Source organism: Phoxinus phoxinus (genome assembly GCF_949152265.1).
Source record: "Phoxinus phoxinus genome assembly, chromosome: 4".
NCBI classification, from domain to species: Eukaryota; Metazoa; Chordata; class Actinopteri; order Cypriniformes; family Leuciscidae; genus Phoxinus; species Phoxinus phoxinus.
The window spans coordinates 44,753,828-44,778,827 of NC_136879.1; the positions used below are offsets into that span (position 1 = coordinate 44,753,828).

Below are 25,000 nucleotides of genomic sequence, written 5' to 3' on the forward strand. Positions count from 1 at the left end.
TAGAAAAGGAAAGAAAGCTCTAGTAAAAAGTAAGTGATGTCAGCCTCGATCATGTTGCACTTTTTGCATAGTTTTTTTCTCTGTCTGTCCCTCTTTTCCTTTTTTTCTATGGGGAGTTTAAGAGTGGGCTCTTTAAACATAAATGGTGGGAGAGATAGACAGAAGCGCGAAATGGTTAAGGAGGGACATAATCTTTTTATAAGAAACCCATAGTATAATAAAAGATGAAGTTGATTGGGGATTGTCTTGGGGTGGTCACATTTTTCTAAATCATGGGAGTAATGTGAGTGGAGGGGTAGCAATACTTTTTTCTAGTAACTCAAAAATTCACGTTTTAAGTTCCTGTGATTTAGTTAAAGGTCGAGGTCAAATGGTTAAAGCTAGCATAGAGGGTTCAATCTATTGTTTTATTAATATTTATGCCCCTAACATTGGGATTGAAAGAATAGATTTTTTCAATAATATAAAGAAAGCCCTGGAGCTTAATGATTTTGACTATCTTATTCTAGGCGGGGATTAGAACTGTACTGTTGATTTTAATAAAGATAGGCTTAGTGAGGAGCCACATTTACAGTCTAGCAGGAATTTAAAAAGTTTATTGGTTCAGTTTGATCTAGTAGATGCATGGAGATTTAAGTTTCCCAATGAAAGGCAATATACATGGGTTAAAATCTCAGATGAAAGAGTGAGTGCAGCAAGGTTGGATAGATTTTATTTGTCACAAGGACTTTGATCAAAATTAACCGATAGTGTAATTAGACCAGTTGTGTTTTCTGATCATCACCTTATCACTGTGACTGTTTTTTTTAAACAAGAGGTTAGTAGATCTTAATGGCTTTTTAATAATAAATTGCTTCAAGATGAAACATTCTGTGGGAATTTTAAAATTCTTTGGCAGAAGTGGAAAGAGAAGAAAAATTATTTTGAGTCTTTAAATAAGTGGTTGGAAAGGCCCAAATCCGAATTTTTGGTCAACAATATACTTATTTTTCTTCTGTTGTGTTAAAACAGGCCATAAAGGAGGTTGAGGAGGCCATAAGAAAGATCGAAAATGGCCTTTTAAATGGTGGGGAGGCTGAAAGCAATGACACGTTGAAAGCTAAAAGAGTGGAGCTGAGTTCCTTGCTGCAAGAGAAAGTTAAAGGGGCCCTTGTGAGGTCAAGATACATCCAATTAAAAGACATGGATGCCTCAAGCACTTTTTTCTTTAACTTGGAAAAAAAGCAGTGTGAATGATCAGCGCATGACATGTCTGAGATGTCCAGATGGGCATGTAACAACAGATGGAGGTGAAATGAGAAGATGCGCCACAGTGTTTTATACAGAGTTGTATGGCAAAGAACATTGTGATGAAGAATGCGTACAAGAACTCTTAGAAGGTCTGCCTAAGCTTAGTAAAACTGAACAAACTGAGCTGGATAAAGGAATAAGCTTGGAGGAACTCACCATAGCTATTAATCAGCTGACCTCTGGGCACTCACCGGGAATAGACGGACTCAGCATAGACTTTTTTCAGCACTTCTGGGGATTATAGGACCTGATGTTCATGAGGTCCTGATGAGCTCTTTTGAACAAAGCTTGCTTCCAACATCTTGTAGAAGAGCTGTTTTAACATTACTTCCTAAAAAAGGAGATTTATCTCGTCTTAAGAACTGGAGGCCTGTTGCGCTTTTATGTACTGAATACAAAGTGCTTTCTAGAGCTCTGTCCAATAGGCTGAAGCCTTATATTGGCTTACTTGTGCACATGGATCAGACCTATTGTATCCCAGATCGGACTATAATGGACAATTTATTTTTAATGAGAGATGTATTAGATGTGTGTAAGGTGTATGATCAGAATGTCGGACTTTTATCCCTGGATCAAGAGAAAGCTTTTGACAGGATTGATCACAGGTTTTTGTTTTCTGTTTTAAAAGCTTTTGGTTTTGGAGAGAGATTTATAGCCTGGATAAGTCTCCTTTATAACGGTGCATCATGTATGGTCAAAGTGGGGAGGGGACTTAGTCGACCAATACCAGTAGAAAGAGGAATAAGGCAAGGTTGTCCTATTTCAGGACCGCTGTATTCACTGGTTATTGAACCCCTTTTATGTTTGTTAAGGAATAACTTGAATGGACTTAGGTTACCAAACTGTGATTCCGACTCCCCTTTAGTGGTGTCAGCATATGCTGATGACATTAATATATTTATCAAAAATGATGATGACATATGTACAATAGTAAAAGCTTTGGAGTGTTATGAGAAGGCTTCCTCGTCAAAAGTCAACTGGGATAAAAGTGAAGCTTTACAAGTGGGAAAGTGGGAAGATGAAAAGCTGCCTTGTTTACCTGGAGGTTTAAAGTGGGGGAAAAATGGATTAAAAGTGTTGGGTATTTTCTTTGGCACACAGCAGTCTCAAGAAAAGAACTGGGAGGGAATAATGGAGAAGGTGTGTGCAAAAATGTCCAGGTGGAGGTGGTTGCTGCCCAGATGTCATACAGAGGACGTGTTTTAGTAACGAATAACTTGATTGCATCCATGTTATGGCATAAATTCATGGTGCTAAATCCACCAAAAGCACTGATTGAAAGTTTACAGAGAAAAATTGTAGATTTTTTTTGGTCAGGCTGTCATTGGATCAGAGCTGCAGCCCTTTATCTTCCTCTTTGTGAGGGGGGTCAGGGACTTGTTGACTTATCTTCCCGGATCGCGACTTTTAGATTAAAAGCATCACAGAGATATTTATATGGGAATGGTTTGAGGTGGCATGAAACTGCAAAGTTGCTTCTACAGAAGGCAGGGAGGCTGGGGTACAGTAAGCAATTTTTTCTGATAAAAACTGAAGAAGTAGATTTTGGAGATTTAACATCTTTCTATGAATCTGTTTTACATGCTTGGCAGATTTTGAAGTTCTCAAGAGATTTAACTGCGATGCCTGGAATGTGGCTCTTTGAAGAGCCTCTGTTTTTTAATGATTTTATTTGCGTAAGGTCGTTAAAGTCTGCCAGTCTACGCTCAGCACTGAGAGAGGCAGGATGCACAAAGCTAGGTCATCTCTTTAGAGCCATGCGCTCATCCTTGGTTGAACTGGGTCAGTTGGCCAATATAAGATCTGAGAGATTGATTAAAAAAATTGTGGATGAGGTCTGTGAGTCATTGCCACAGTCACTGAAAGTTTTTGCCAGTGACAGTGATGTGTTGGGTCAGTGGGAGGATGGGTGTGAATATGGTTTCCCCAACCTTGATGTAGCTCTAACAGTGGAAGAGGGGCTTGGCATAGAGAATAGTTTTCTGTCTTTTTCAAATGTACAGCTGGGGTCATTTGAAGAGCTGGGCAAGGAAGGAATGTATATTCTGTGTGTGAAAATGCTCCATATGAGATCTTTGGAGGGAATGAAACCATCAAGGTGGTTTGATTTTTTTGGGCCAGATCAGTCTGTGAAAGGCTGTTGGAGATCTCTGTATAAGTTACCAATCGATAAACGAACAGGGGATCTCCAATGGAGGATAGTACATGGGGCCATAGCCACCAACAAACATGTAGCACATCTAGATCCCAGTCAAGGGGTGGAATGTCCCTTTTGCACCCACGATGAAACTTTGGTTAATTTGTTCTGTGGATGTTGTAGGTTAGGAGAGTTGTTTCATTTATTAGAACAGTGGAGTTTGAGTTGGGGAGAATTTTTCTCTTTTCCTTTATTTATTTTTGGACCAAGGTATTCGGCAAAGAAAAAACAAACACATGTTTTGATGAATTATGTGTTTGGAGTGGATAAACTTTCCATATGGCTTTCAAGGAAACATATGATTCAGAAAGAAGGGTCAAAAGAAGTGATTGGGGTGTTTTTAGGATTATTAGCAGCTCGCCTTAGAATTGAATATGCTTATTATAAATTGACAAACAATTTACAGTCTTTTGCTGAAAAATGGTCTGTTGCAAATGTTCTTTGTGATGTTGATGATGATGGAGAGATGGTTTTATCTTTTTAAAATCACAAAGTGTGTGTAGGATTAATGTAATAATGTTGAATTGAATGTTAAATTATGAATTAAACAATATTTTTCAATCTCTCGCTCTCTTTCTCTCTCTCTCTCTCTTGTGCTCTCGCTCTCTCTCTCTCTCTCTCGCGCGCTCGCTCTCTCTTTCGCGCGCTCTCTCTCTCTCTCTCGTCTCTCTCTCTCGCTCGCTCGCTCGCTCTCTGACACACACACACACACACACTGGGCTGGGCGATATATTTAGACTGAATATCGATATATATCCCGTTTAGGGACAAGCGGCTGTATGTTACTATTAGGGCTACTGTCTCTTTAAAGGGCACCTATTATGACATTTAAAATGTTCCTAATGTTGTTTAGGGAGTCCCCAACAACAGTTTTACATGCATGCAATGACAAAAAACACTTTTGTTTTCGTATAATATGCATTTATTTTTACCTGATTTGCTCACCGACTCCCAAATGATTCGTTTAACGACTCGTTTTCCAAACCCCTCCTTTGCGCGACGCTAATCTGCGTTGATTGGTCAGATGACCCAGCAGTGTTTACAGAGATAATACTTATTTTTAACACGGAGTACAATGATGCTTTTATCAATTAAATTGTATTATAATAATGATTATAGTCCACTGCTTTATAGTTTGTAGTAAAAAACGAAAAATAAGATAAATAATTTAATGTTATGTTAGCGAGCATAGCCCAGAGTTCATATTGTAAAAGCACAATCAGTCTTTGTTTGCTTTAGCCCGATGCATAAACATAACGTTTTTGCAAAAAAAAAAAAAATGCAGTTACGTTACAGTTATTACTCTATTCTTTAGACAACTCCGAAAACAACGACAAACACTTCACATATCTCAATACAATTGCCATTGAAGACCTAGAAGCTAAACGGTGCTTACACAACAAACAAAATAATTATTAAGCATGCTACATAAAATATAAAAGCAAAAATTATTAATAACACTTACAGGTTGTGATACGGTGGAGGAAGCTGATGCAAATACACTTGGAACTGAACCTTCCTTCAATATCAGCTAATCCAAGTTTGATTGCATTTAAAAAGCAATCGTCTTCAAAATGACGCGAACAAAGCACAAGGCTCGGACTATACTTTTGTGGTATAGTGAATTGTAGCCACTTAGTCTTCAAATGCTCCTCCTTGGGCAGATGAAAAAAGTTTGCTTTTAAGTTGCACTTCAGAACACAGCGTCTCGTCGCCATGATATTTTCCCTGGCCTTGGAGCGCAATAAGTGGGCGTATCGTATTCAAATAACTTGACAAGTTGACGTCATCTAGTCAGAGAAAAAGCTTCGGTCTTCTAACGATTCATAAAAATGACTCCGAGTCGACTCTTACTTTTGAAAGACAATAACTTTATATACGGTGCACTTTCATATTTCAAACTTTGCAGGATGTTTTTGTTCACTTAGATCTATGTTACACACTACATGAAAGGTAAAGTTCAAAATTCCATAATAGGTGCCCTTTAAGACCTGCACGCGACGCATCTAATATGTACGCATATGACAAGCAGATTCTCTCTATTTTCACTCACTCACTCACTCTCTGACTCACTCACTCACTCACTGACTGACTGACTGACTCACTCACTCACTCTCTGACTCTCTGACTCACTCACTCACTCACTCACTCACTGACTCACTCACACACTCACTCACTCACTCTCTGACTGGGTCACTCACTCACTGACTGACTCACTCACTCACTCTCTGACTGACTCACTCACTCACTGACTTACACACTCTCTCTCACTCACTCACTCACTCACTCACTCTCTGACTGACTCACTCTCTCACTCACTCACTCACTCACTGACTCACTAACACACTCTCACTCACTCACACACTCTCACTCACTCACTCACTCACTCACTCACTCTCTGACTGAATCACTCACTCACTCACTCTCTGACTCACTCACTCACTCACTCACTCTCTGACTCACTCACTGACTCACTTACACACACACACACACACACACACACACACACACACACACACACTCACTCACTCACTCTCTGACTCACTCACTCACTCACTCTCTGACTCACTCACACACTCACTCACTCACTCTCTGACTCACTGACTCACTCACTGACTCACTCACACACTCACTCACTCACTCACTCTCTGACTCACTCACACACTCACTCACTCTCTGACTCACTCACTCACTCTCTGACTCACTCACTCACTCTCTGACTCACTCACTCACTCTCTGACTCACTCACTCACTCTCTGACTCACTCACTCACTCTCTGACTCACCCACTCACTCACTCACTCACTCACACACACACTCACTCACTCACTCACTTACTCTCTGACTCACTCACACACTCACTCACTCACTCACTCTCGGACTCACTGACTCACTCACTCACTCACTCACTCACTGACTCACTCACACACTCTCACTCACTCACACACTCTCACTCACTCACTCACTCACTCTCACTCACTCACTCACTCACTCTCACTCACTCACTCACTCTCACTCTCTGACTGAATCACTCACTCACTCACTCTCTGACTCACTCACTCACTCACTCACTCACTGACTCACTCTCTGACTCACTCACTCACTCACTCACACGTTCCTTAAAATGTTTACAAATACATTAAGCACACACACACACACACACACACACACACACACACACACACACACACACACACACTCAATCACACACGTTGGGTTTCCATGTTCATTTTTATGCTGTATAAACTGTATATTTAATCCCCTAATCCTAACTGATGTCATTTAAAAACATGAACTAATGAGTATTTGTATATATTTAATATTGACAGCATTATGTTATTTATTTTGTAAGTGTAATGTTTATCTCTGGATATGGGCTTTAATGTGTGTCATTGTTCTCTACAGGTTGTGGAAGTGTGGTGTGACAGAGGAAGGTTGTGCTGCTCTGGCTTCAGCTCTGAGATCAAACCCCTCACACCTGAGAAAACTGGATCTGTCATATAGTAATCTAGGAGACTCAGGAGTGAAGCTGATCTCTGCTGGACTGGAGAATCCTCACTGTAAACTGGAGGAACTGTGGTAAGATCATCTCCACCATAAAGACTCGGAGTGAATAAGGATCAATATGTAGATAGTGTACACTATATATCTTTGGCGTAAGCCCCATCCGGCGGTTCAGAGACAGATTCCTGCTCAACATTAACATTTACATCATTAGTTAATGAATAGTATATAAGTTGTAGTTAATATATTAAGAGACTATATACAAATAGTGAGTTCTTCATTCATTGTCACTGTAATTAACAAAGTGTTATTGTGTAATTAGCTCTTATGTAGGGCTGCAGCATCGATTCTTTTAGTAATCGAGTATTCTGCTGATTATTCCATCGATTAATCGAGTAATCGGTAAAAAAATTGTGGTAATAAAAATAGATCCAAGTGAACAACAGCCTTTAAAATGACTTAAAATACAAATAGGTAACACTTTACAATATGGTTCATTAGTGTGAATAGCTAACACATATTTAGCCGCTAGTGCAGCTGTACTATCATCTTCTCCGAGTAAGAAGGACATTCACTCAGTGTCACTCAGTTCAGAGAATGATGGGATCAAGGTTTCAAATCTGGGCAGAAAAGTTTCTTATATTGATATATTTAGAGCAGAAAGTGTTCCTCATCCTCTATGTGCTGTAGATCACACACACACACACTCCTCTGCTCTCTCTCTCTCTGTCAACTCTATCTCTCTCACACACACACACACACACACACACACTCCTTTGCTCTCTCTCTCCGTCAACTCTCTCTCTCTCACACACACACACACACCTCTGCTCTCTCTCTGTCCACACACACACACACACACACACACGCGCCTCTGCTCTCTCTCTCTCTCTCTCTCTCTCTCTCACAAACACACACTCCTCTGCTCTCTCTCTGTCCACACACACACACACACACACTCACTCCTCTGCTCTCTTTCTGTCCACACACACACACAAACACACACACACCTCTGCTCTCTCTCCGTACACACACACACACACACACACCTCTGCTCTCTCTCTGTCCACACACACACACACACACCTCTGCTCTCTCTCTGTCCACACACACAAACACACACACACACACACACACCTCTGCTCTCTCTCTCTCTCTCTCACACACACACACACACACACACACACACACACACGCATGCCTCTGCTCTCTCTCTCTCTCTCTCACACACACACACACACACACACACACACACACACGCCTATGCTCTCTCTCTCTCTCTCTCTCTCTCTTTCCCACACACACACACACCTCTGCTCTCTCTCTCTGTCCACACACACACACACACACACACACACACACTCCTCTGCTCTCTCTCTGTCCACACACACACACCTCTGCTCTCTCTCCGTACACACACACACACACACTCCTCTGCTCTCTTTCTGTCCATACACACACACACACAAACACACACACACCTCTGCTCTTTCTCCGTACACACACACACCTCTGCTCTCTCTCTCTGTCAACTCACTCTCACACACACACACACACATACACTTCTGCTCTCTCTCTGTCAACTCTGTCCACACACACACACACACACACACACACACACACACACACACACACACACACACACATACACACACACACACACACACACACACACACACACACACAGCTGTAGCTAGTGCTGTGCTGCAGGACCTGGCCCCACACACACACACACACTCTCTCTCAATTCAGAAAGCTTTATTGACAAAAAAATATATAAAAACAAAAACAAACAAAAGACAACAAAAAAGACCAAAGATTTCACAGGATAGTGATTATCCAATTATCTCTCTCTCGCTCTCTCTCTCTCTGTCTCTCTCTCTCTCTCACTCTCTCTCGCTCTCTCTCTCGCTCGCGCTCTCTCGCTCTCTCTCTCGCGCTCTCTCGCTCTCTCTCTCTCGCTCTCTCTCTCTCGCTCTCTCTCTCTCGCTCTCTCTCTCGCTCTCTCTCTCGCGCACTCTCTCTCGCTCTCTCTCTCTCGCTCTCTCGCTCTCTCTCTCTCTCGCTCTCTCTCTCTCTCTCTCTCTCGCTCTCTCTCTCGCTCTCTCTCTCGCTCTCTCTCTCGCTCGCGCTCTCTCGCTTTCTCTCTCTTTCACTCTCGTCTCTCTGCGATTTTTAAGAATTGCGTTTCTACAATATTGCGATTTGGTATTACGATTTATTTTTTAAATGGAAAGTTACATCATACACTTATACAGACTGTACATGATGAATAAGAGTCATATATACAAAAACAATTAATCACATCTCTGTGTTATTTCAGAAGCATCATACAGAACTACATTCTCTTGAGTAAATAATTCAATAACAAATAATTTTTTAACAGCCACTTGTCGTCACCTAGTGGTTATTCAATGTAATCGATAAATGCGTTATTTTAAATGCCAAATGTTTACAAATACATTAAGCACACACACACACACACACACACACACACACACATGTTAGGTTTCCATGTTTTATGGGGTCTTTCCATAGAAATAATTATTTTTATACTGTATAAACTGTATATTTAATCCTAACTGATGTAATTTAAAAACATGAACTAATGAGTATTTGTATATATGTAATATTGACAGCATTATGTTATTTATTTTGTAAGTGTAATGTTTATCTCTGGATATGGGCTTAATGTGTGTCATTGTTCTCTACAGGTTGAGTTATTGTGGTGTGACAGATGAAGGTTGTGCTGCTCTGGCTTCAGCTCTGAGATCAAACCCCTCACACCTGAGAAAACTGTATCTGTCTGGGAATAATCTAGGAGACTCAGGAGTGAAGCTGCTGAAGGATCTGAGGGATGATCCACATTATAAACTGGAGACACTAGTGTAAGAATAGTTTTTAACTATTTTCACCCTCATACTTTCATTTAAAGTTCCAACGGCTGTTTTACTCGCTAGAAATAAAAGTAAAGGTTTAGGTTCAGTAACTGTGTGTGTGTGTGTGTCAAGGTTATTATAGTTTTGCATTTTTCATTAGCTTTTATTTCGTTTTGACCTTTTGTTTTCAAATTCAGTTTAGTTTTAATTAGTTTTTAAAGTGGGTTTGCTAGTTTAGTTTAGCTTTTAGTTTTTGAAAATGCTTAGTTTTAGTTTAGTTTTTATTAGTTTTAGTCTTTTTTTTGTAATTTGAGTTATTTGTCAGGGGCAAGATTCAAAAAGATCAGAAAAAAGTATTGTGTAATAATAACTCAACAAAAACATCATACAATTTTAGAAATATTTATTCACCAATAACACCAGTACATCAAATGTACATATGGACACAAATATGTAAACAGTCTACACAAGACTCCGCAGTCAGTGCAAAGTGTGTAAGTGACGTGTGCCAGGAGAACACCTAAATAGCCAACAGACTAAAGAAGACACACATGAACAGTGTTCAACCCATTTCTGAGCCACACAAGACATTGCTGTCAGAGTCAGGAGCTCAATCTGAGAAAAGAACATGAACAATAGAAATAAACTCTAGAGGGTCAACACATTAAGAGGAACCATCTCAAAATTAACTAGGCTACTCAATGAATGGGACAGCCCAGCATTAGATGTGCAGCAGCTCTATGGCACATCACTGGAGTTGAATAGCAATACAATACTGCATATGTTGTACTTGACATCATTAATTAACAGTGAAATTCCTTTACCTCTTACAAAATCCACACGCCGTACCAAAAATCTACACATCTTCTATACAAAATTCACACCCTATACAAATCCCACAGCTGTACAATACAACCTACACTAAATTTACCCTATACACAACACTCCTCTGGATTGAAGCAAACATTCAGTGTAGGAGTAAAAAATGACATAACATTATTTAATATTTGAATCACAGCTTATAGTGTTTTGACATCGACAACCCAAATGCATTTTACCTCAAACTTGCGACTAGTTAACTTTCTAAAGAAGGAGCAATCGCTTCTCTGGTCGACATTAACACACTGACAAAACTATTCAGAATTTAAAATATTGTTTATAACACTTTTTAATTTGTGATTGTGTAAAAGTGTTCACGAGATACCAACCTTTCACGAACTTGCTTTCAGCGAAAACTCGTTTTCATGGAGACTTGTGTGTGTGTGTGTGTGTGTGTGTGTATGTGAATATTTTGTCTGAGATCATCAGATAATGAGTCTTAAATTCAGCTTCAGTTTCTGTAGGTCTCTGAACTTTAAACTGTAATGAGAGTTTAATTCTGCTCATAGTGTTGTGACTGATTGTGGAAATAATATGAATGTTATTTTCAGCTTTTCCGCTTTAACTGTCTCTATAGGCATCTTTACACCGGCGAGTTAAGGCGGCTCTAAAGCGGCTCTGTGTCTGCTCAAAGTTCTGTGGAAAGACACAATGCTGCATAAAAGCAAACTTAAAATATGACGGGTCTGACCAACCACAGCCCCTAGTATCAAAGATGACTCTGATATTGTTTTGGTTCAGTGTAAATGACCGCGAGCTTCTGCCGCTCTAAACTACGCCATGTTTTATTTTAGGTATAGATGATAGTCTGATCTTCTGATGATCATCTGATGGAGAATAAGGATCCACTACAGAGACTCAGTCAACAGAATCAACAGAGACTGAAGATACAGGGACTTCACTGTTATAAATTAAGACTTCATTTAGATTTCAGCGATCCTCTGACAGACCTGATGAGGACAGACCGTTGGTGATGCACTCTTAAAAGATAAGACGTTTAAAGAACAAGATTGTATATTATCAGTACATCTGACTCAAATTAACTTGTGTATTAAAGCATGCTAGTTGATGATTGCTCTCTAAATGAGTAGTTTTAGAGGATGCTATCAGATAATAGATTAGGCTAAGATAGGTCATTGGATTAAGTCAGTGCACATTACATTAATGTCCAGTGTAAACACCAGCGATTTCAAACCGTAATGAACATTTAAGCCGCGTTTCCACCACGAGAACTTTCCCCAGGAACTAGTAACTTTGGGCTGGTACTCGGTGTTTACACCGCAGGAATCAGGGTCTAAATGAAGTTCCGGGTAAATATTTCCCCCTCCGAAAGTCCCTGCTGGCGAGGTAGTACTTTTTTAAAGTTCAGGAACTTCCGGGGGCGGGACTTGTGCGCTGAACATGCTGATTGGTTGTGTTCACGCCGCATTTTGATTGGATGACTCCACGCAGCATTCTATTTTAACCGTGTTTATACTGTCTATGATTTTAACCGCCATTTTTAAAATTTATTGCGGTTCGTGGCTTCATGCAGTAAGAGTCTGTCTGCAAATATGGAATTTAATAATAAAAAAACACATCTGGACCGACGACGAGGTTCGGGCTTTATTAAGCGTATTTGTGTAACAGGAAATTTTCTGCGCGTTCGTCCCAGCCGTCTCACGGTCAATGTCCGCATCGTCTAATTTTATAGCATTACGAGCTTTCTGAACATGCTTTAGTATCAGTGCTCGTCTCTTTTCTGCCGTTTTGTTAATGACCTCATTAGTAAACCAATACATCACAAACAACCTCAGCACAGTTTGAATCTCCTCCATACTTATTATAATGTGGCGATCAAAACTGATTATGTCCGTCGCAGACTGGGAGGAGCGGACGCGCGCAGTTTATAATCTCCCCGGTACTTTAGACCGCGGTGTAAACGCAGAAAGCAACCGGTCTTGGGCAAAAAAAAGTTCCTGGGAAAAAAGTTCCTGGGACAAATTGTTCCGGGTAATTTCGGTGGAAACGCGGCTTTAGTTTTTTTATTGAAACAACAAATTTATTCTCAAAGTATAAGTTTACTCTCAATGTTTTATTTAAACTTTTTTTCGAAATGTAAAGTTTAATCTTGCATTATAATGACTTTAATCTCAATTTTTTTATTTATTTTTTATTATTGCTTGGCCCTAATCCTCTTCAGTAATTAACAGATGTTGTAAACTGAAGTTATTGTTGTAAACTGTTGAAATGAATGTCAACAAATGAGACCTTATTGTAGTGTTACTGAAATATTATCAATAAGTCTCCAGTTTGAGTGTTTTCTAGAGTAATTTAGTGCCAAACGGTAATTTTTGAAGGTCTGCATGGAGACACACTTTTGTGTAGATATCGTACTAGCTGATTGTGTCTTTTGTGTACATGAAGTTGAGGATTATGAATGCAAATATAAATAACTTTTCATTTAAATAAATTTCTTCAAATACCCCGTTGGTGTAGCGGTCAAAATAATCAAAACACACGTCATTCATGTGATGTTTATTCAGTGCTGTAAACAAATATTTCAAACATTTTAAATTCAAGTCATTCTGAGCACCAGCGTATAAACACACACTCTCACACACACCGTAGCTTTAACAAATCTCAGATCAATTCAAATAAAATCCGTAATATTAATTTACCTGGTCACATTTCACCTTCACTATCATGAAAAAAAATATATATATTATAATAAAAGTCAAAGGTGACACTTTCATTAGTTAATGCATTAACAACATTTTTATTTCATATTTGCATTTATTAACCATTGTTAATATTAATCAAAATGTTTTGTGCTGTTAATGTTAACAGATACAACTGTTGATCATAGAAATGTTAATAAATATAGTGAAAGTATTGTTTGCTTCATGTTAACTAATGAAACCTTATTGTAAAGTGTTATTACACCAAACTGGTTCTTGGAATGTCGAGAATATTAATTTTAAACATGAAAAACAAGTAAATATTCAGTCCTGCAGGAGCACACAGGAATTCTGGGTAATATCTGAGGTAAAAGAAGCTGTAGTTCATTAGAAACATTCCTCAACACGTAATAAAACATCTTCATGTGGTAAAAATCACAAATACCAATGAAAACAGTTTCATCTGCTTGTTAATCTTCATTCATTTGAATCTTAATCACTGATGATTCTGAACGACAAAACCTGTTCCAAACAAACATCAGAAAACAAACAAACAAAACCGAGATCAAAGTGTGAATGTCAAAAACATGTCCGGGTCACATGACCAAAAAAACACACCACAAGGAAGGACACAATAACAAATGATATTCTACATAATTAAAACTCTGAACCTGGAGATTCTCTGCATCGTGACATTATTTTTCAATGACAAATTAGCACATTTTATGCCAATTATGAAATATATTTTTTTATATATATATAGTTATTACATTTTTTATATTTGTTGTACTGCCTTTATGCCCAATTAAATGATTTATTAAACCATTTACACTATAGTATCGTACAGTAAAAAAAGAAATAGTCGTCAAAAAAAAAAGTCGTCAAAATAATTTTCAGGCAAACTGCAATGTGTTCTCTCTTTAGGTCTTGGGCTGATCTTTGACCCCGGGCATGTTTTAGAGTCATGGACCCGAGTGTTCCGCTAAACCCACTGGCGTCAGGAGTTAGCGACCTTTGACCCGGGCATGTTTTAGGGCCATGGACCCGAGTGTTCCGCTAAACCCGCTGGTGTCAGGAGTTAGCGACCTTTGACCCGGGCATGTTTTAGGGCCATGGACCCGAGTGTTCCGCTAAAGCCGCTGGCGTCAGGAGTTAGCGACCTTTGACCCGGGCATGTTTTAGAGTCATGGACACGAGTGTTGCGCTAAACCCGCTGGCGTCAGGAGTTAGCGACCTTTGACCCGGGCATGTTTTAGGTCCATGGACCCGAGTGTTCCGCTAAAGCCGCTGGCGTCAGGAGTTGGCGACCTTTGACCCGGGCATGTTTTAGGGCCATGGACTCGAGTGTTCCGCTAAAGCCGCTGGCGTCAGGAGTTAGCGACCTTTGACCCGGGCATGTTTTAGAGTCATGGACCCGAGTGTTCCGCTAAACCCGCTGGCGTCAGGAGTTAGCGACCTTTGACCCGGGCATGTTTTAGAGCCATGGACCCGAGTGTTCCGCTAAACCCGCTGGCGTCAGGAGTTAGCGACCTTTGACCCGGGCATGTTTTAGGGCCATGGACCCGAGTGTTCCGCTAAACCCGCTGGCGTCAGGAGTTAGCGACCTTTGACCCGGGCATGTTTTAAAATCATGGACCCGAGTGTTCCGCTAAACCCGCTGGCGTCAGGAGTTAGCGACCTTTGACCCGGGCATGTTTTAGAGTCATGGACCCGAGTGTTCCGCTAAACCCGCTGGCGTCAGGAGTTAGCGACCTTTGACCCGGGCATGTTTTAGAGCCATGGACCCGAGTGTTCCGCTAAACCCGCTGGCGTCAGGAGTTAGCGACCTTTGACCCGGGCATGTTTTAGGGCCATGGACCCGAGTGTTCCGCTAAACCCGCTGGCGTCAGGAGTTAGCGACCTTTGACCCGGGCATGTTTTAGGGCCATGGACCCGAGTGTTCCGCTAAACCCGCTGGCGTCAGGAGTTAGCGCAGCGAGGTCTGCAGCGAGCGCATGTCCTTCAGCAGACTCAGACTCTCTCTGATCCGCTCGCCGGGTCTGACTCGCACCGACACCGATCCTCCACCGGGACTCTGTTTACCACTGCGCCTCCTCAACCTCTCCATCTGACACACACACACACACACACACACACACACACACCATCTCAACATCAAACTTACAACAGTTAAATGTGGTAATGTCTTTCAGAAATACAGTAGGACTCTTATTTTGAAATGTCTTCCAGCATTAAACAATAGAAACACCATCAAATAAACATTGAAATCACGAGACTGATAATAACTAATAATCACATTCGGTCTTATCGTGATTCACAGTTTTCCAAGACCTCTTAAAATTATATTTCAGACTTTAGTTATAACTAGGGTTGGGAAAATAGAAAATTTATTCTAATTCTGCACATGATATTCAGATACAGTTGCATGTTTTGCAATAAGACTAAATATGAATTCAAGATTCAAGATTCAAGATGTTTATTTGTCATATGCACAGATTTTACACCATGCAATGGAATTCTTAAGTTGCAAAGGTTTCCCACAATATAAAAAAATTTAAATATATTGTGTACATTTTATAAGATGCAAGTGTGGAATTGCATTTGGCAGAAAAACATTAAAAAGGCATTATAAAAAGCATATACATTGAACAATGCAAACATTCAGTGCAAACAGTGAATAAAAATACGAATATGGAGTGTCAAAAGACTGAGTCATTCAACAGCCTAATGGCCTGTGGATAAAAACTGTTTTTAAGTCTGGATGTTCTGGCTTTCATGCTCCTATAGCGTCTGCCAGAAGGTAACAATGTGAACAGTATACGCTGAGGGTGTGTAGTGTCTTTGATGATGTTATGTGCCCTCTTAGTTACCCGGGTTTTGTAAATGTCCTGAAGTGATGGAAAAGCTGTTCCACAGATATATTGTGCAGTTTTAATCACACGCGTGAGAGCTTTCCTTTCCTGTACTGTGCAGTTTCCAAACCACACTGTGATGGAATTAGTCAGGATGCTTTCCACTGTACATCTATAGAAATTGCTAAGAAGTTTGGTGGGCAGACCAAATTTCCTCAGCTTTCTTAAGAAGTACAGCCGTTGTTGAGACTTACTGACAATGTGCTGGGTGTTGTGAGACCAGGAGAGGTCCTCACTGATGTGGGTACCGAGGAATTTAAAGGTTTTCACCCTCTCTACCTGTGCTTCACCGATGTAAAGTGGGCCGTGCTGATCTCTCCTCCTCCTCGGGTCGATAATCATTTCCTTAGTTTTCTCTGCATTTAAGGAGAGATTATTTGTGTGGCACCAGGACACCAGCTGAGCCACCTCCTCCCTATAGTCTGTCTCAGCCCCACCAGTGATCAGGCCGATGACTGTTGTGTCATCCGCAAACTTGATGATGGTGGTGTTGCGCTGAGTGGGAGCACAGTCATAAGTGAAGAGGGTGTACAACAGAGGGCTCAGCACACAGCCCTGGGGTGTCCCTGTGCTCACCGTCCTTGTACCTGATGTCTGGGTACCAACTCTGACTGTCTGGGGTCTGCCTGTAAGGAAGTCCAGGACCCAGCTGCAGAGGGAAGGTACCAGTCCAAGGATGAGGAGCTTCTCAGCCATCTTGGTTGGGAGGACCGTGTTGAATGCTGAGCTGTAATCGATAAACAGCATTCGAACATATGTATCCTTGTTCTCCAGATGTGTGAGGGCTGTGTGGATGGCAGTGTTTACTGCATCATCAATGGATCGGTTCCGACGATACGCAAACTGTAAGGGGTCCAGTGTGTCTGGAATGGTCTTTTTAATGTGGGTCATGACTATCCTCTCAAAACACTTCATCACAATTGAAGTGAGTGCGATGGGACGGTAGTCATTTAAACATGTTACAGTGTTTTTCTTGGGGAGGGGGACAATGGTAGTGGTTTTGAAACAGGTGGGTACAAACGATAGTGAGAGGGATAGATTGTAAATGTCCGTTAGTACCTCAGCCAGCTCCGCTGAGCAGACCTTCAGTGCACGGCCTGGGATGTTATCAGGGCCTGCTGCCTTCCGGGGATTCGTTCTCTCCAGTGTCCTGCGCACCTGAGCTGATGTCACTGTGAATGGAGAGCTCTGTGCTGCCTCTGTTGGGATCGTCCCTCTACTGGTGTTGAGGGTGTCGAAGCGGGCGTAGAACTCATTCAGCTCATCTGGTAGTGTGCTTTGGTTAGTTGTGACCTCCCTGCTCCTCTGCCGGTAATCTGTGATATGTTGCAGGCCCTGCCACATGCGCCGGGGATCCGCGGTGGTATAGTATCCCTCCAGCTTCACTCTGTACTGTCTCTTGGCTTCTCTGATGGATCTGCATAGATCGTATCTGGCCTTTTTGTAGCCCTCAGCGTCACCAGAGGCAAATGCAGTGGAACGGGCACGTAGCATAGACCTTACATCACAGTTTATCCAGGGTTTTTGGTTTGGGAATGTTTTATAGCACTTAATGGGGACAATGTTGTCTATACATGTGCTGATGTAGCTAATAACCACTGAGGCATATTCTTCTAAATCCATAGTGCAGTCCTCTCTCACAGCAGCAGTCTTAAACACATCCCAGTCAGTGCTGTTAAAGCAGTCCTGTAGCATAAAATCAGTTTCTTCATTCCATACTTTAACAGTTTTACTTACTGCGGGAGCCTGTTTGAGGAGCTGCCTGTAAGATGGATATAGAAACACGGAGATGTGGTCGGACTGTCCGAAGTGGGGGCGGGGTGCTGCCTTGTATGCACCCATAACATTACTGTAGACGTGGTCCAGAATGCTGTTGTCCCTCGTCGGGAAGCTCACGTACTGATGGTACTTGGGGAGGACAGTCCGAAGGTTGCAGTGATTAAAATCCCCTGCCACAACAAACACAGCATCGGGGTGCGCAGTCTCGTGCTTGCTGATAGTATCGTGCAGTAGTCCGAGTGCTGCGGTCCGGTTCGCCCGCGGCGAGATGTAAACAGCCAAAAGAAACACAGCACTGAACTCCCTCGGTAAATAAAAGGGTCTGCACTTAACCATCAGCACCTCTATGTCCACTGAACAATGTTTCTCCATCACCTGAGTGTCTAAACACCATATATCGTTGATGTAGACACAGACGCCGCCACCTTTGTTCTTCCCCGAGGCCGATGTGCAGTCTCCGCGGTATACAGAGTGGGTCTGAAGTTGGATGGCTGAATCTGGCGTGTTGTCTGTAGTCCAGGTTTCCGTGAAAATCAGAGTACAGCACTCTCTGATTTCACGCTGTGTTGTTGTCCTGGTTCTCAGCTCATCCATTTTATTTTCAAGGGAGCGTACATTAGCTAGCAGCAGACTCGGTAGCGGTGGTCGTGTAGCTCTGGCCTTTAGCCTAGCATGTAGCCCGCCTCTCTTGCCTCGTCTCCGCCGTGCTGGCCGGATGTAATTGGTGTCCAGGTATGGTTGGATAAAAAGTTCCAAATTATGCTCATAATGAGCTACTTTGATGCTCAAAAGTGCTTCTCTGCTGTTCACGATCCTTCCGTACTTGCACCTTACATTAACTGTACACAGTAACACTAAAATAAATACTAAAAAAAACCTGTAGCGGGAGCACCTCGCAAACACGTCTGCCACGCTGGGCGCCATTTTGCCATAAAGCACAACACATATCACAACACAAGCACGAATGATATCTAATGATATCTAAATATGATATCTGGTCATATTTAGGCTTTTACAAAAGTCCCGAGGGAACTAGTCGAGGATGGTCACCCAGTCTGCAGAACAAAAAGTCGCTGCAACAGAAATACTTCAAATCTGCCGAGTCGTCTTGTGCGACCATCACTGTTGTACAGGGAGTGCAGAATTATTAGGCAAGTTGTATTTTTGAGGATTAATTTTATTATTGAACAACAACCATGTTCTCAATGAACCCAAAAAAACTCAATATCAAAGCTGAATATTTTTGGAAGTAGTGTTTAGTTTGAGCTATTACAGGGGGATATCTGTGTGTGCAGGTGACTATTACTGTGCATAATTATTAGGCAACTTAACAAAAAACAAATATATACCCATTTCAATTATTTATTTTTACCAGTGAAACCAATATAACATCTCAACATTCACAAATATACATTTCTGACATTCAAAAACCAAACAAAAACAAATCAGTGACCAATATAGCCACCTTTCTTTGCAAGGACACTCAAAAGCCTGCCATCCATGGATTCTGTCAGTGTTTTGATCGGTTCACCATCAGCATTGCGTGCAGCAGCAACCACAGCCTCCCAGACACTGCTCAGAGAGGTGTACTGTTTTCCCTCCTTGTAAATCGCACATTTGATGATGGACCACAGGTTCTCAATGGGGTTCAGATCAGGTGAACAAGGAGGCCATATCATTAGATTTTCTTCTTTTATACCCTTTCTTGTGGAGTACTTGGACGCGTGTGATGGAGCATTGTCCTGCATGAAAATCATGTTTTTCTTGAAGGATGCAGACTTCTTCCTGTACCATTGCTTGAAGAAGGGGTCTTCCAGAAACTGGCAGTAGGACTGGGAGTTGAGCTTGACTCCATCCTCAACCCGAAAAGGCTCCACAAGCTCATCTTTGATGATACCAGCCCAAACCAGTACTCCACCCCAAACCAGTACTCCACCCCAAACCAGTACTCCACCCCAAACCAGTACTCCACCTCCACCTTGCTGGCGTCTGAGTCGGACTGGAGCTCTCTGCCCTTTACCAATCCAGCCACGGGCCCATCCATCTGGCCCATCAAGACTCACTCTCATTTCATCAGTCCATAAAACCTTAGAAAAATCAGTCTTGAGATATTTCTTGGCCCAGTCTTGACATTTCAGCTTGTGTGTCTTGTTCAGTGGTGGTCGACTTTCTGCCTTTCTTACCTTGGCCATGTCTCTGAGTATTACACACCTTGTGCTTTTGGGCACTCCAGTGATGTTGCAGCTCTGAAATATGGTCAAACTGGTGGCAACTGGCATCTTGGCAGCTGCACGCTTGACTTTTCTCAGTTCACGGGCAGTTATTTTGGGCCTTGGTTTTTCCACACGCTTCTTGCGACCCTGTTGACTATTTTGAATGAAACGCTTGATTGTTCGATGATCACGCTTCAGAAGCTTGGCAACTTTAAGACTGCTGCATCCCTCTGCAAGATATCCCACTATTTTTGACTTTTCTGAGCCTGTCAAGTCCTTCTTTTGACCCATTTTGCCAAAGGAAAGGAAGTTGCCTAATAATTATGCACACCTGATATAGGGTGTTGATGTCATTAGACCACACCCCTTCTCATTACAGAGATGCACACTGATATAGGGTGTTGATGTCATTAGACCACACCCCTTCTCATTACAGAGATACACATCACCTAACATGCTTAATTGGTAGTAGGCTTTCCAGCCTATACAGCTTGGAGTAAGACAACATGCATAACGAGGATGATGTGGTCAAAATACTCATTTGCCTAATAATTCTGCACTCCCTGTATAGCGAACACAAGGCAAGTTAACTTTGACCTCAATACCAAAACTACGTCTGGGAAATAATTGGGTACAAAACGTTGTTTTGAGTTTAAATATTTTATCTCACTCGCTTGAAATAAACGTGAAGCTTCCGCAAAGAAAAGTTCGCAGCGAATGGCTTTGAGCCGAAGACGAACGAACAAGTTCAAACAAGACTACTATTAAGAGTGACATTTAAGGGATAATAATTCATTGTACACTTATTACACCGATTTTTTTAACCACATAATTAACTTACGGGGACATATTGAATTTAGATTAATGTTTTAAATCTTACTTGTTAACAAATCCATTTTGTAGCCTACAGCGTAACGTTACAAAACAATCGTCCAGTCAAGATGATCACAACAATATGACCAATCTCTGTAAACAATAAATCCACTCTGATAAAATTTTCAATACACTCAAAAACGGAGACGCAAGCTGCAAGTTGTATTTGAATGAACCGAGAGCGCGCCCGTTGTGATGCATGGATGTGCGCTGTGTTATAATGCGTTATGACGACGGTCATTATAAGGAAGGAAATGCCACAGAATAGAATCTTGCTTTAATAAGTGCACAGAGCTGCTTGTTTTATTCGTTGTTTGTTGATTTTCAAATATAAAACTTGTTGAAATGTTTTCAGTGTGAGCATCAGTTATTTTCGAACACTTTCATAACGTTTTAACAAAACCGTGATAATATTGATAATCACAATAATTTTGGTCACTATAATCGTGATTTTTTTAAATTTTCATACCGTCCCATCCCTACCAAACACTATGGAGCAGATCAGTCTCAAAAATAATACATTCACTATTCATAAATACACAAGTAAAAGCATAAATATTTCCCCAAATGCATCTCATTTAAATACATTTAAAATGTTTACACTAATATGTATATATCAAGTTCTCGAATTAATTTCCATCAATGAATGATGTTACATGTATTTATGAATCGTTGAATCTGCATTTGTAAATCATCACACGTGTGGACTGCTTTTGAGACATTCCTGACAGGTTAACATTCAAAAATAGTGTAAGAGTCTGTTTGTGCATTTGTGAATTTTGATTTGTAAATGTATTATTTCTGAGACTGCTCTGGCTCCACACAGCGCTAGTAATAAGATTAGTAATAGTTTACCTGAGCTTGATGGCGCCGGACTTCAGCGATCTGTTCTCCTTTATTCTCCATTCTCTTCACGAGCGTCTCCATCTCTCGCTCCATCCTCTGCCGGAGTCGATCCGGATCGCAGGACTGGATCTGTGTGGACAACTCCTGCTGCTCGCTGACCACACACACACACACACACACACACACAATCACACGCACACACACACACACACACAGATTAGCTACTTTTTTCATACTTTAATGTGTTTATTGGAGCTTGACTGATCGTGGTCACCAGCTTTTGAAATTATGAATAAATTGATTTGCAGTGATTCACTCTTTCGGAGCGCTGAATGAACTCAAGCTGGAAACACACAATAAAACAATACAGCAGTGAAGAAGACACAAGAGTGAGTGAAAAATGACAGAAAAAAATACTACGATAATCATATAGTATTTATATATATATATATTCCATTTTAATTTGTCATTTTGTTGCATTTTTGTCAGTTTATTCATTATAGTTTTTATTAATATTATGCATTTTTTTTATATACATTTAAATGTTTTGTCATTTTGTGTTTGTTAATTTTTCTGTTAATTTTTTTACAACCAAATATTATTTTTATGTCTTTTTTTATTTTTAGATTAGTTTTGTCTAATTTTATTTCTTTAATTTAGAAAATTAGACAAATAACTACAGTCTAATTTTTCATTTTAATCTTAGTAATTTTAGTACTTCCAAGTTAAACTAAACAAAATAAATACTTTAAGTTAGTTGACAAGACAATACGATTTTTATATTTTATTTGATTTCAGTTAACATTTATTTTATTTCAATTGAATATTTCTAGTAATAGATTTACTTTTAGTTAATGATAATAACATGAGATCAAAGTTTATTAGTATTTTATTTTCCATAAAAAAATGGTTGTTTATTTGTTTAAAACCAAATATGATTGTTTAGTGTTTTTTATTATGTTTTATATATATATATATATATATATATATATATATAATAATTTTTCATTAGACAAATAACCACAGTCAAATATTTTATTCCAGTCTTAGTAATTTTAGTACTTCAAGTTCAACTAACAGACCATTAAGAATGTTATGTCAACTAACTGAAGTTTTATACAGTATTTCGGTTAACATTTATTTCAATGTAATATTTTTAATGAGCAATAATAGCACATGTCAGTTTGTCAGTTTATTCATTATTGTCGTATTTATTAATATTATGAATTCGTTTTTATTTTCATATTTTCCCTTTTAATTTTACTTTTTGTCAGTTTATTAATTTTTTGTTGTTATTTGTCCTTTTATTTTTAAAGATTAGACAAAGAACTATATAGTAAAAAAATTTTAAATTCCAGTCTTAGTCATTTTAGTACTTCTAAGTTAAATTAAACGAAAATTAGAAATGTTGTCTTGTCGACTCACTAAAAAATAAGATTTTTTATATTTGATTTTATTTCAGTTAACATTTATTTTATTTAAATTGAATATTTTTAGTTCTAGATTTACTTTAAGTTAATGATAATAACACTAGTCCAAAGTTTTTATTTGTTTGTTTAAACCAAATAAGTTTATTAATTTAATTAATAGAGTTAGTTTAGTTTAGTTATTTGATACTACATTTTTATTATAATCATTTCAGTTTAATCAAGACAATTAAGAATTTTTTTCAAAAAAATAAACAGTTTTTCAGTTAACATTTATTTTCTTTCACTGTAATATTAGTAGTGTTATTAATGAACATAACAGCTGGACTGATCCTCACCAGCTCATGTGTCTGAACTCGTCCTGAAGCGTCAGCAGCAGCTCCGACAGCTCTGCCCTGCAGGAGGCGGAGCCAGTGGGGGAGGGGGCGGGGTAACTGGAGGAGGGGGCGTGGCCCAGCACACGCTCGTTACACAGCTGAGGATGATGATGCTTCATGAGATGAAGGACCCGCTGCACGTTTGCTCGCACCGAGTGACTCGAGCTCGTCGACTGAACACAGAGACGCTGATTAAACATCAGTCATGACTAACTTCAGAAAATAACTTTAATAAAAAAAAAAACTTTAAACGGTGTCAGAAATTATCATTAAAAAAACATTAGTGACACTCTCTCTCTCTCTCTCTCTCACACACACACACTATCAAACTGAAAAGCGAGTGTGTGTGTTTACCGTCCCGGTCACGAACGGCACGTCTCCCAGACTAAGTCTGTAATGCGGCTGCGGGACGGACGGCTCTCTCTGCAGAAACACACACACACACACACACATCAACAAACCCCTCAGATATGACTAACACTGTAAAGCTGCTGAAGTGGACGATGTTAGGCAGAACAGAGTTGCGATGTCTCTCTGACTTCATCAGCTCTGAGTGTTTGTCGTAACGAGAGAATCTGATCCTGCACTCGTTTACCGTTGAGGAGCTTTTCTTCTGTCTGATTCGACTGTGTTTATGAGGACGAGGAGAGACAGACTGAAGGAGCAGACGATTGACCTCGAGACCCGTCTGTAACTGACAACAGAGAAGAGGACATGATTAACACACAAACACACACTGACTGACTGACACACACACACACACACACACACACACACACACACACACACACACACCTGAGCTGCTCTCTCCTGCACCAGTTTCCTCTGATGTTCCTCTTCCTGTAGTTTCCTCTCCAGCGCTCGGATCTTCCTCTCAGTGACGCTCTGAGTCTCCGTCAGTCTGTGATACTCCTGTTCCAGAACATCCAGCTTACACAGCTGATCCACAGAACACACACGCTCCAGAGACACCTGACACACACACACACACAGGAGGATGAATGAGTCTGTCTCTACACACCTGCTTCAGTGGGACAGATGAGTGAGTCAGTGAGTGAGTGAGTCAGTGAGTGAGTCAGTGAGTGAGTGAGTCAGTGAGTGAGTCAGTGAGTGAGTCAGTGAGTGAGTGAGTGAGTCAGTGAGTGAGTGAGTGAGTGAGTGTGTG

The 25,000-nt window shown here is 40.5% G+C and overlaps 3 protein-coding genes across 7 annotated transcripts in view; 2 read left to right on the top strand and 1 right to left on the bottom strand.

Moving 5' to 3' along the window:
- The window catches only part of LOC306997724 (protein NLRC3-like), a 52,860-nt gene extending 40,908 nt beyond the window's left edge, over positions 1–11,952 (top strand). For 2 of the 3 annotated variants that reach the window (XM_079611143.1, XM_079611144.1), the window contains 3 exons: positions 6,892–7,065; positions 9,705–9,878; positions 11,543–11,952. In XM_079611143.1, coding sequence (XP_079467269.1) covers positions 6,892–7,065; positions 9,705–9,878; positions 11,543–11,552 — 358 coding nt within the window. In that variant the 3' untranslated portion in view covers positions 11,553–11,952. The remainder of the gene's footprint in view (positions 1–6,891; positions 7,066–9,704; positions 9,879–11,542) is intronic. The other variant, XM_079611145.1, reaches the window with a different exon arrangement.
- The window catches only part of LOC306997544 (uncharacterized protein), a gene marked incomplete at both ends in the record, with an annotated part of 351,005 nt that overhangs the window by 128,900 nt on the left and 197,105 nt on the right, over positions 1–25,000 (top strand). The gene's annotated exons all lie outside the window — the stretch shown is intronic.
- cep57 (centrosomal protein 57) overlaps positions 13,025–25,000 on the bottom strand; it is an 18,509-nt gene continuing 6,533 nt past the window's right edge. The window contains exons 5-10 of one of the 3 annotated variants that reach the window (XM_079611154.1): positions 24,631–24,807; positions 24,431–24,523; positions 24,190–24,258; positions 23,797–24,008; positions 22,041–22,185; positions 13,025–15,515 (exon numbers count right to left, since the gene is read on the bottom strand). In XM_079611154.1, the coding sequence (XP_079467280.1) occupies positions 15,375–15,515; positions 22,041–22,185; positions 23,797–24,008; positions 24,190–24,258; positions 24,431–24,523; positions 24,631–24,807 (837 nt within the window). In that variant the 3' untranslated portion in view covers positions 13,025–15,374. Of the gene's footprint in view, positions 15,516–22,040; positions 22,186–23,796; positions 24,009–24,189; positions 24,259–24,430; positions 24,530–24,630; positions 24,808–25,000 lie in introns of all 3 variants that reach the window. The other 2 variants (XM_079611153.1, XR_013797437.1) reach the window with 2 other exon arrangements.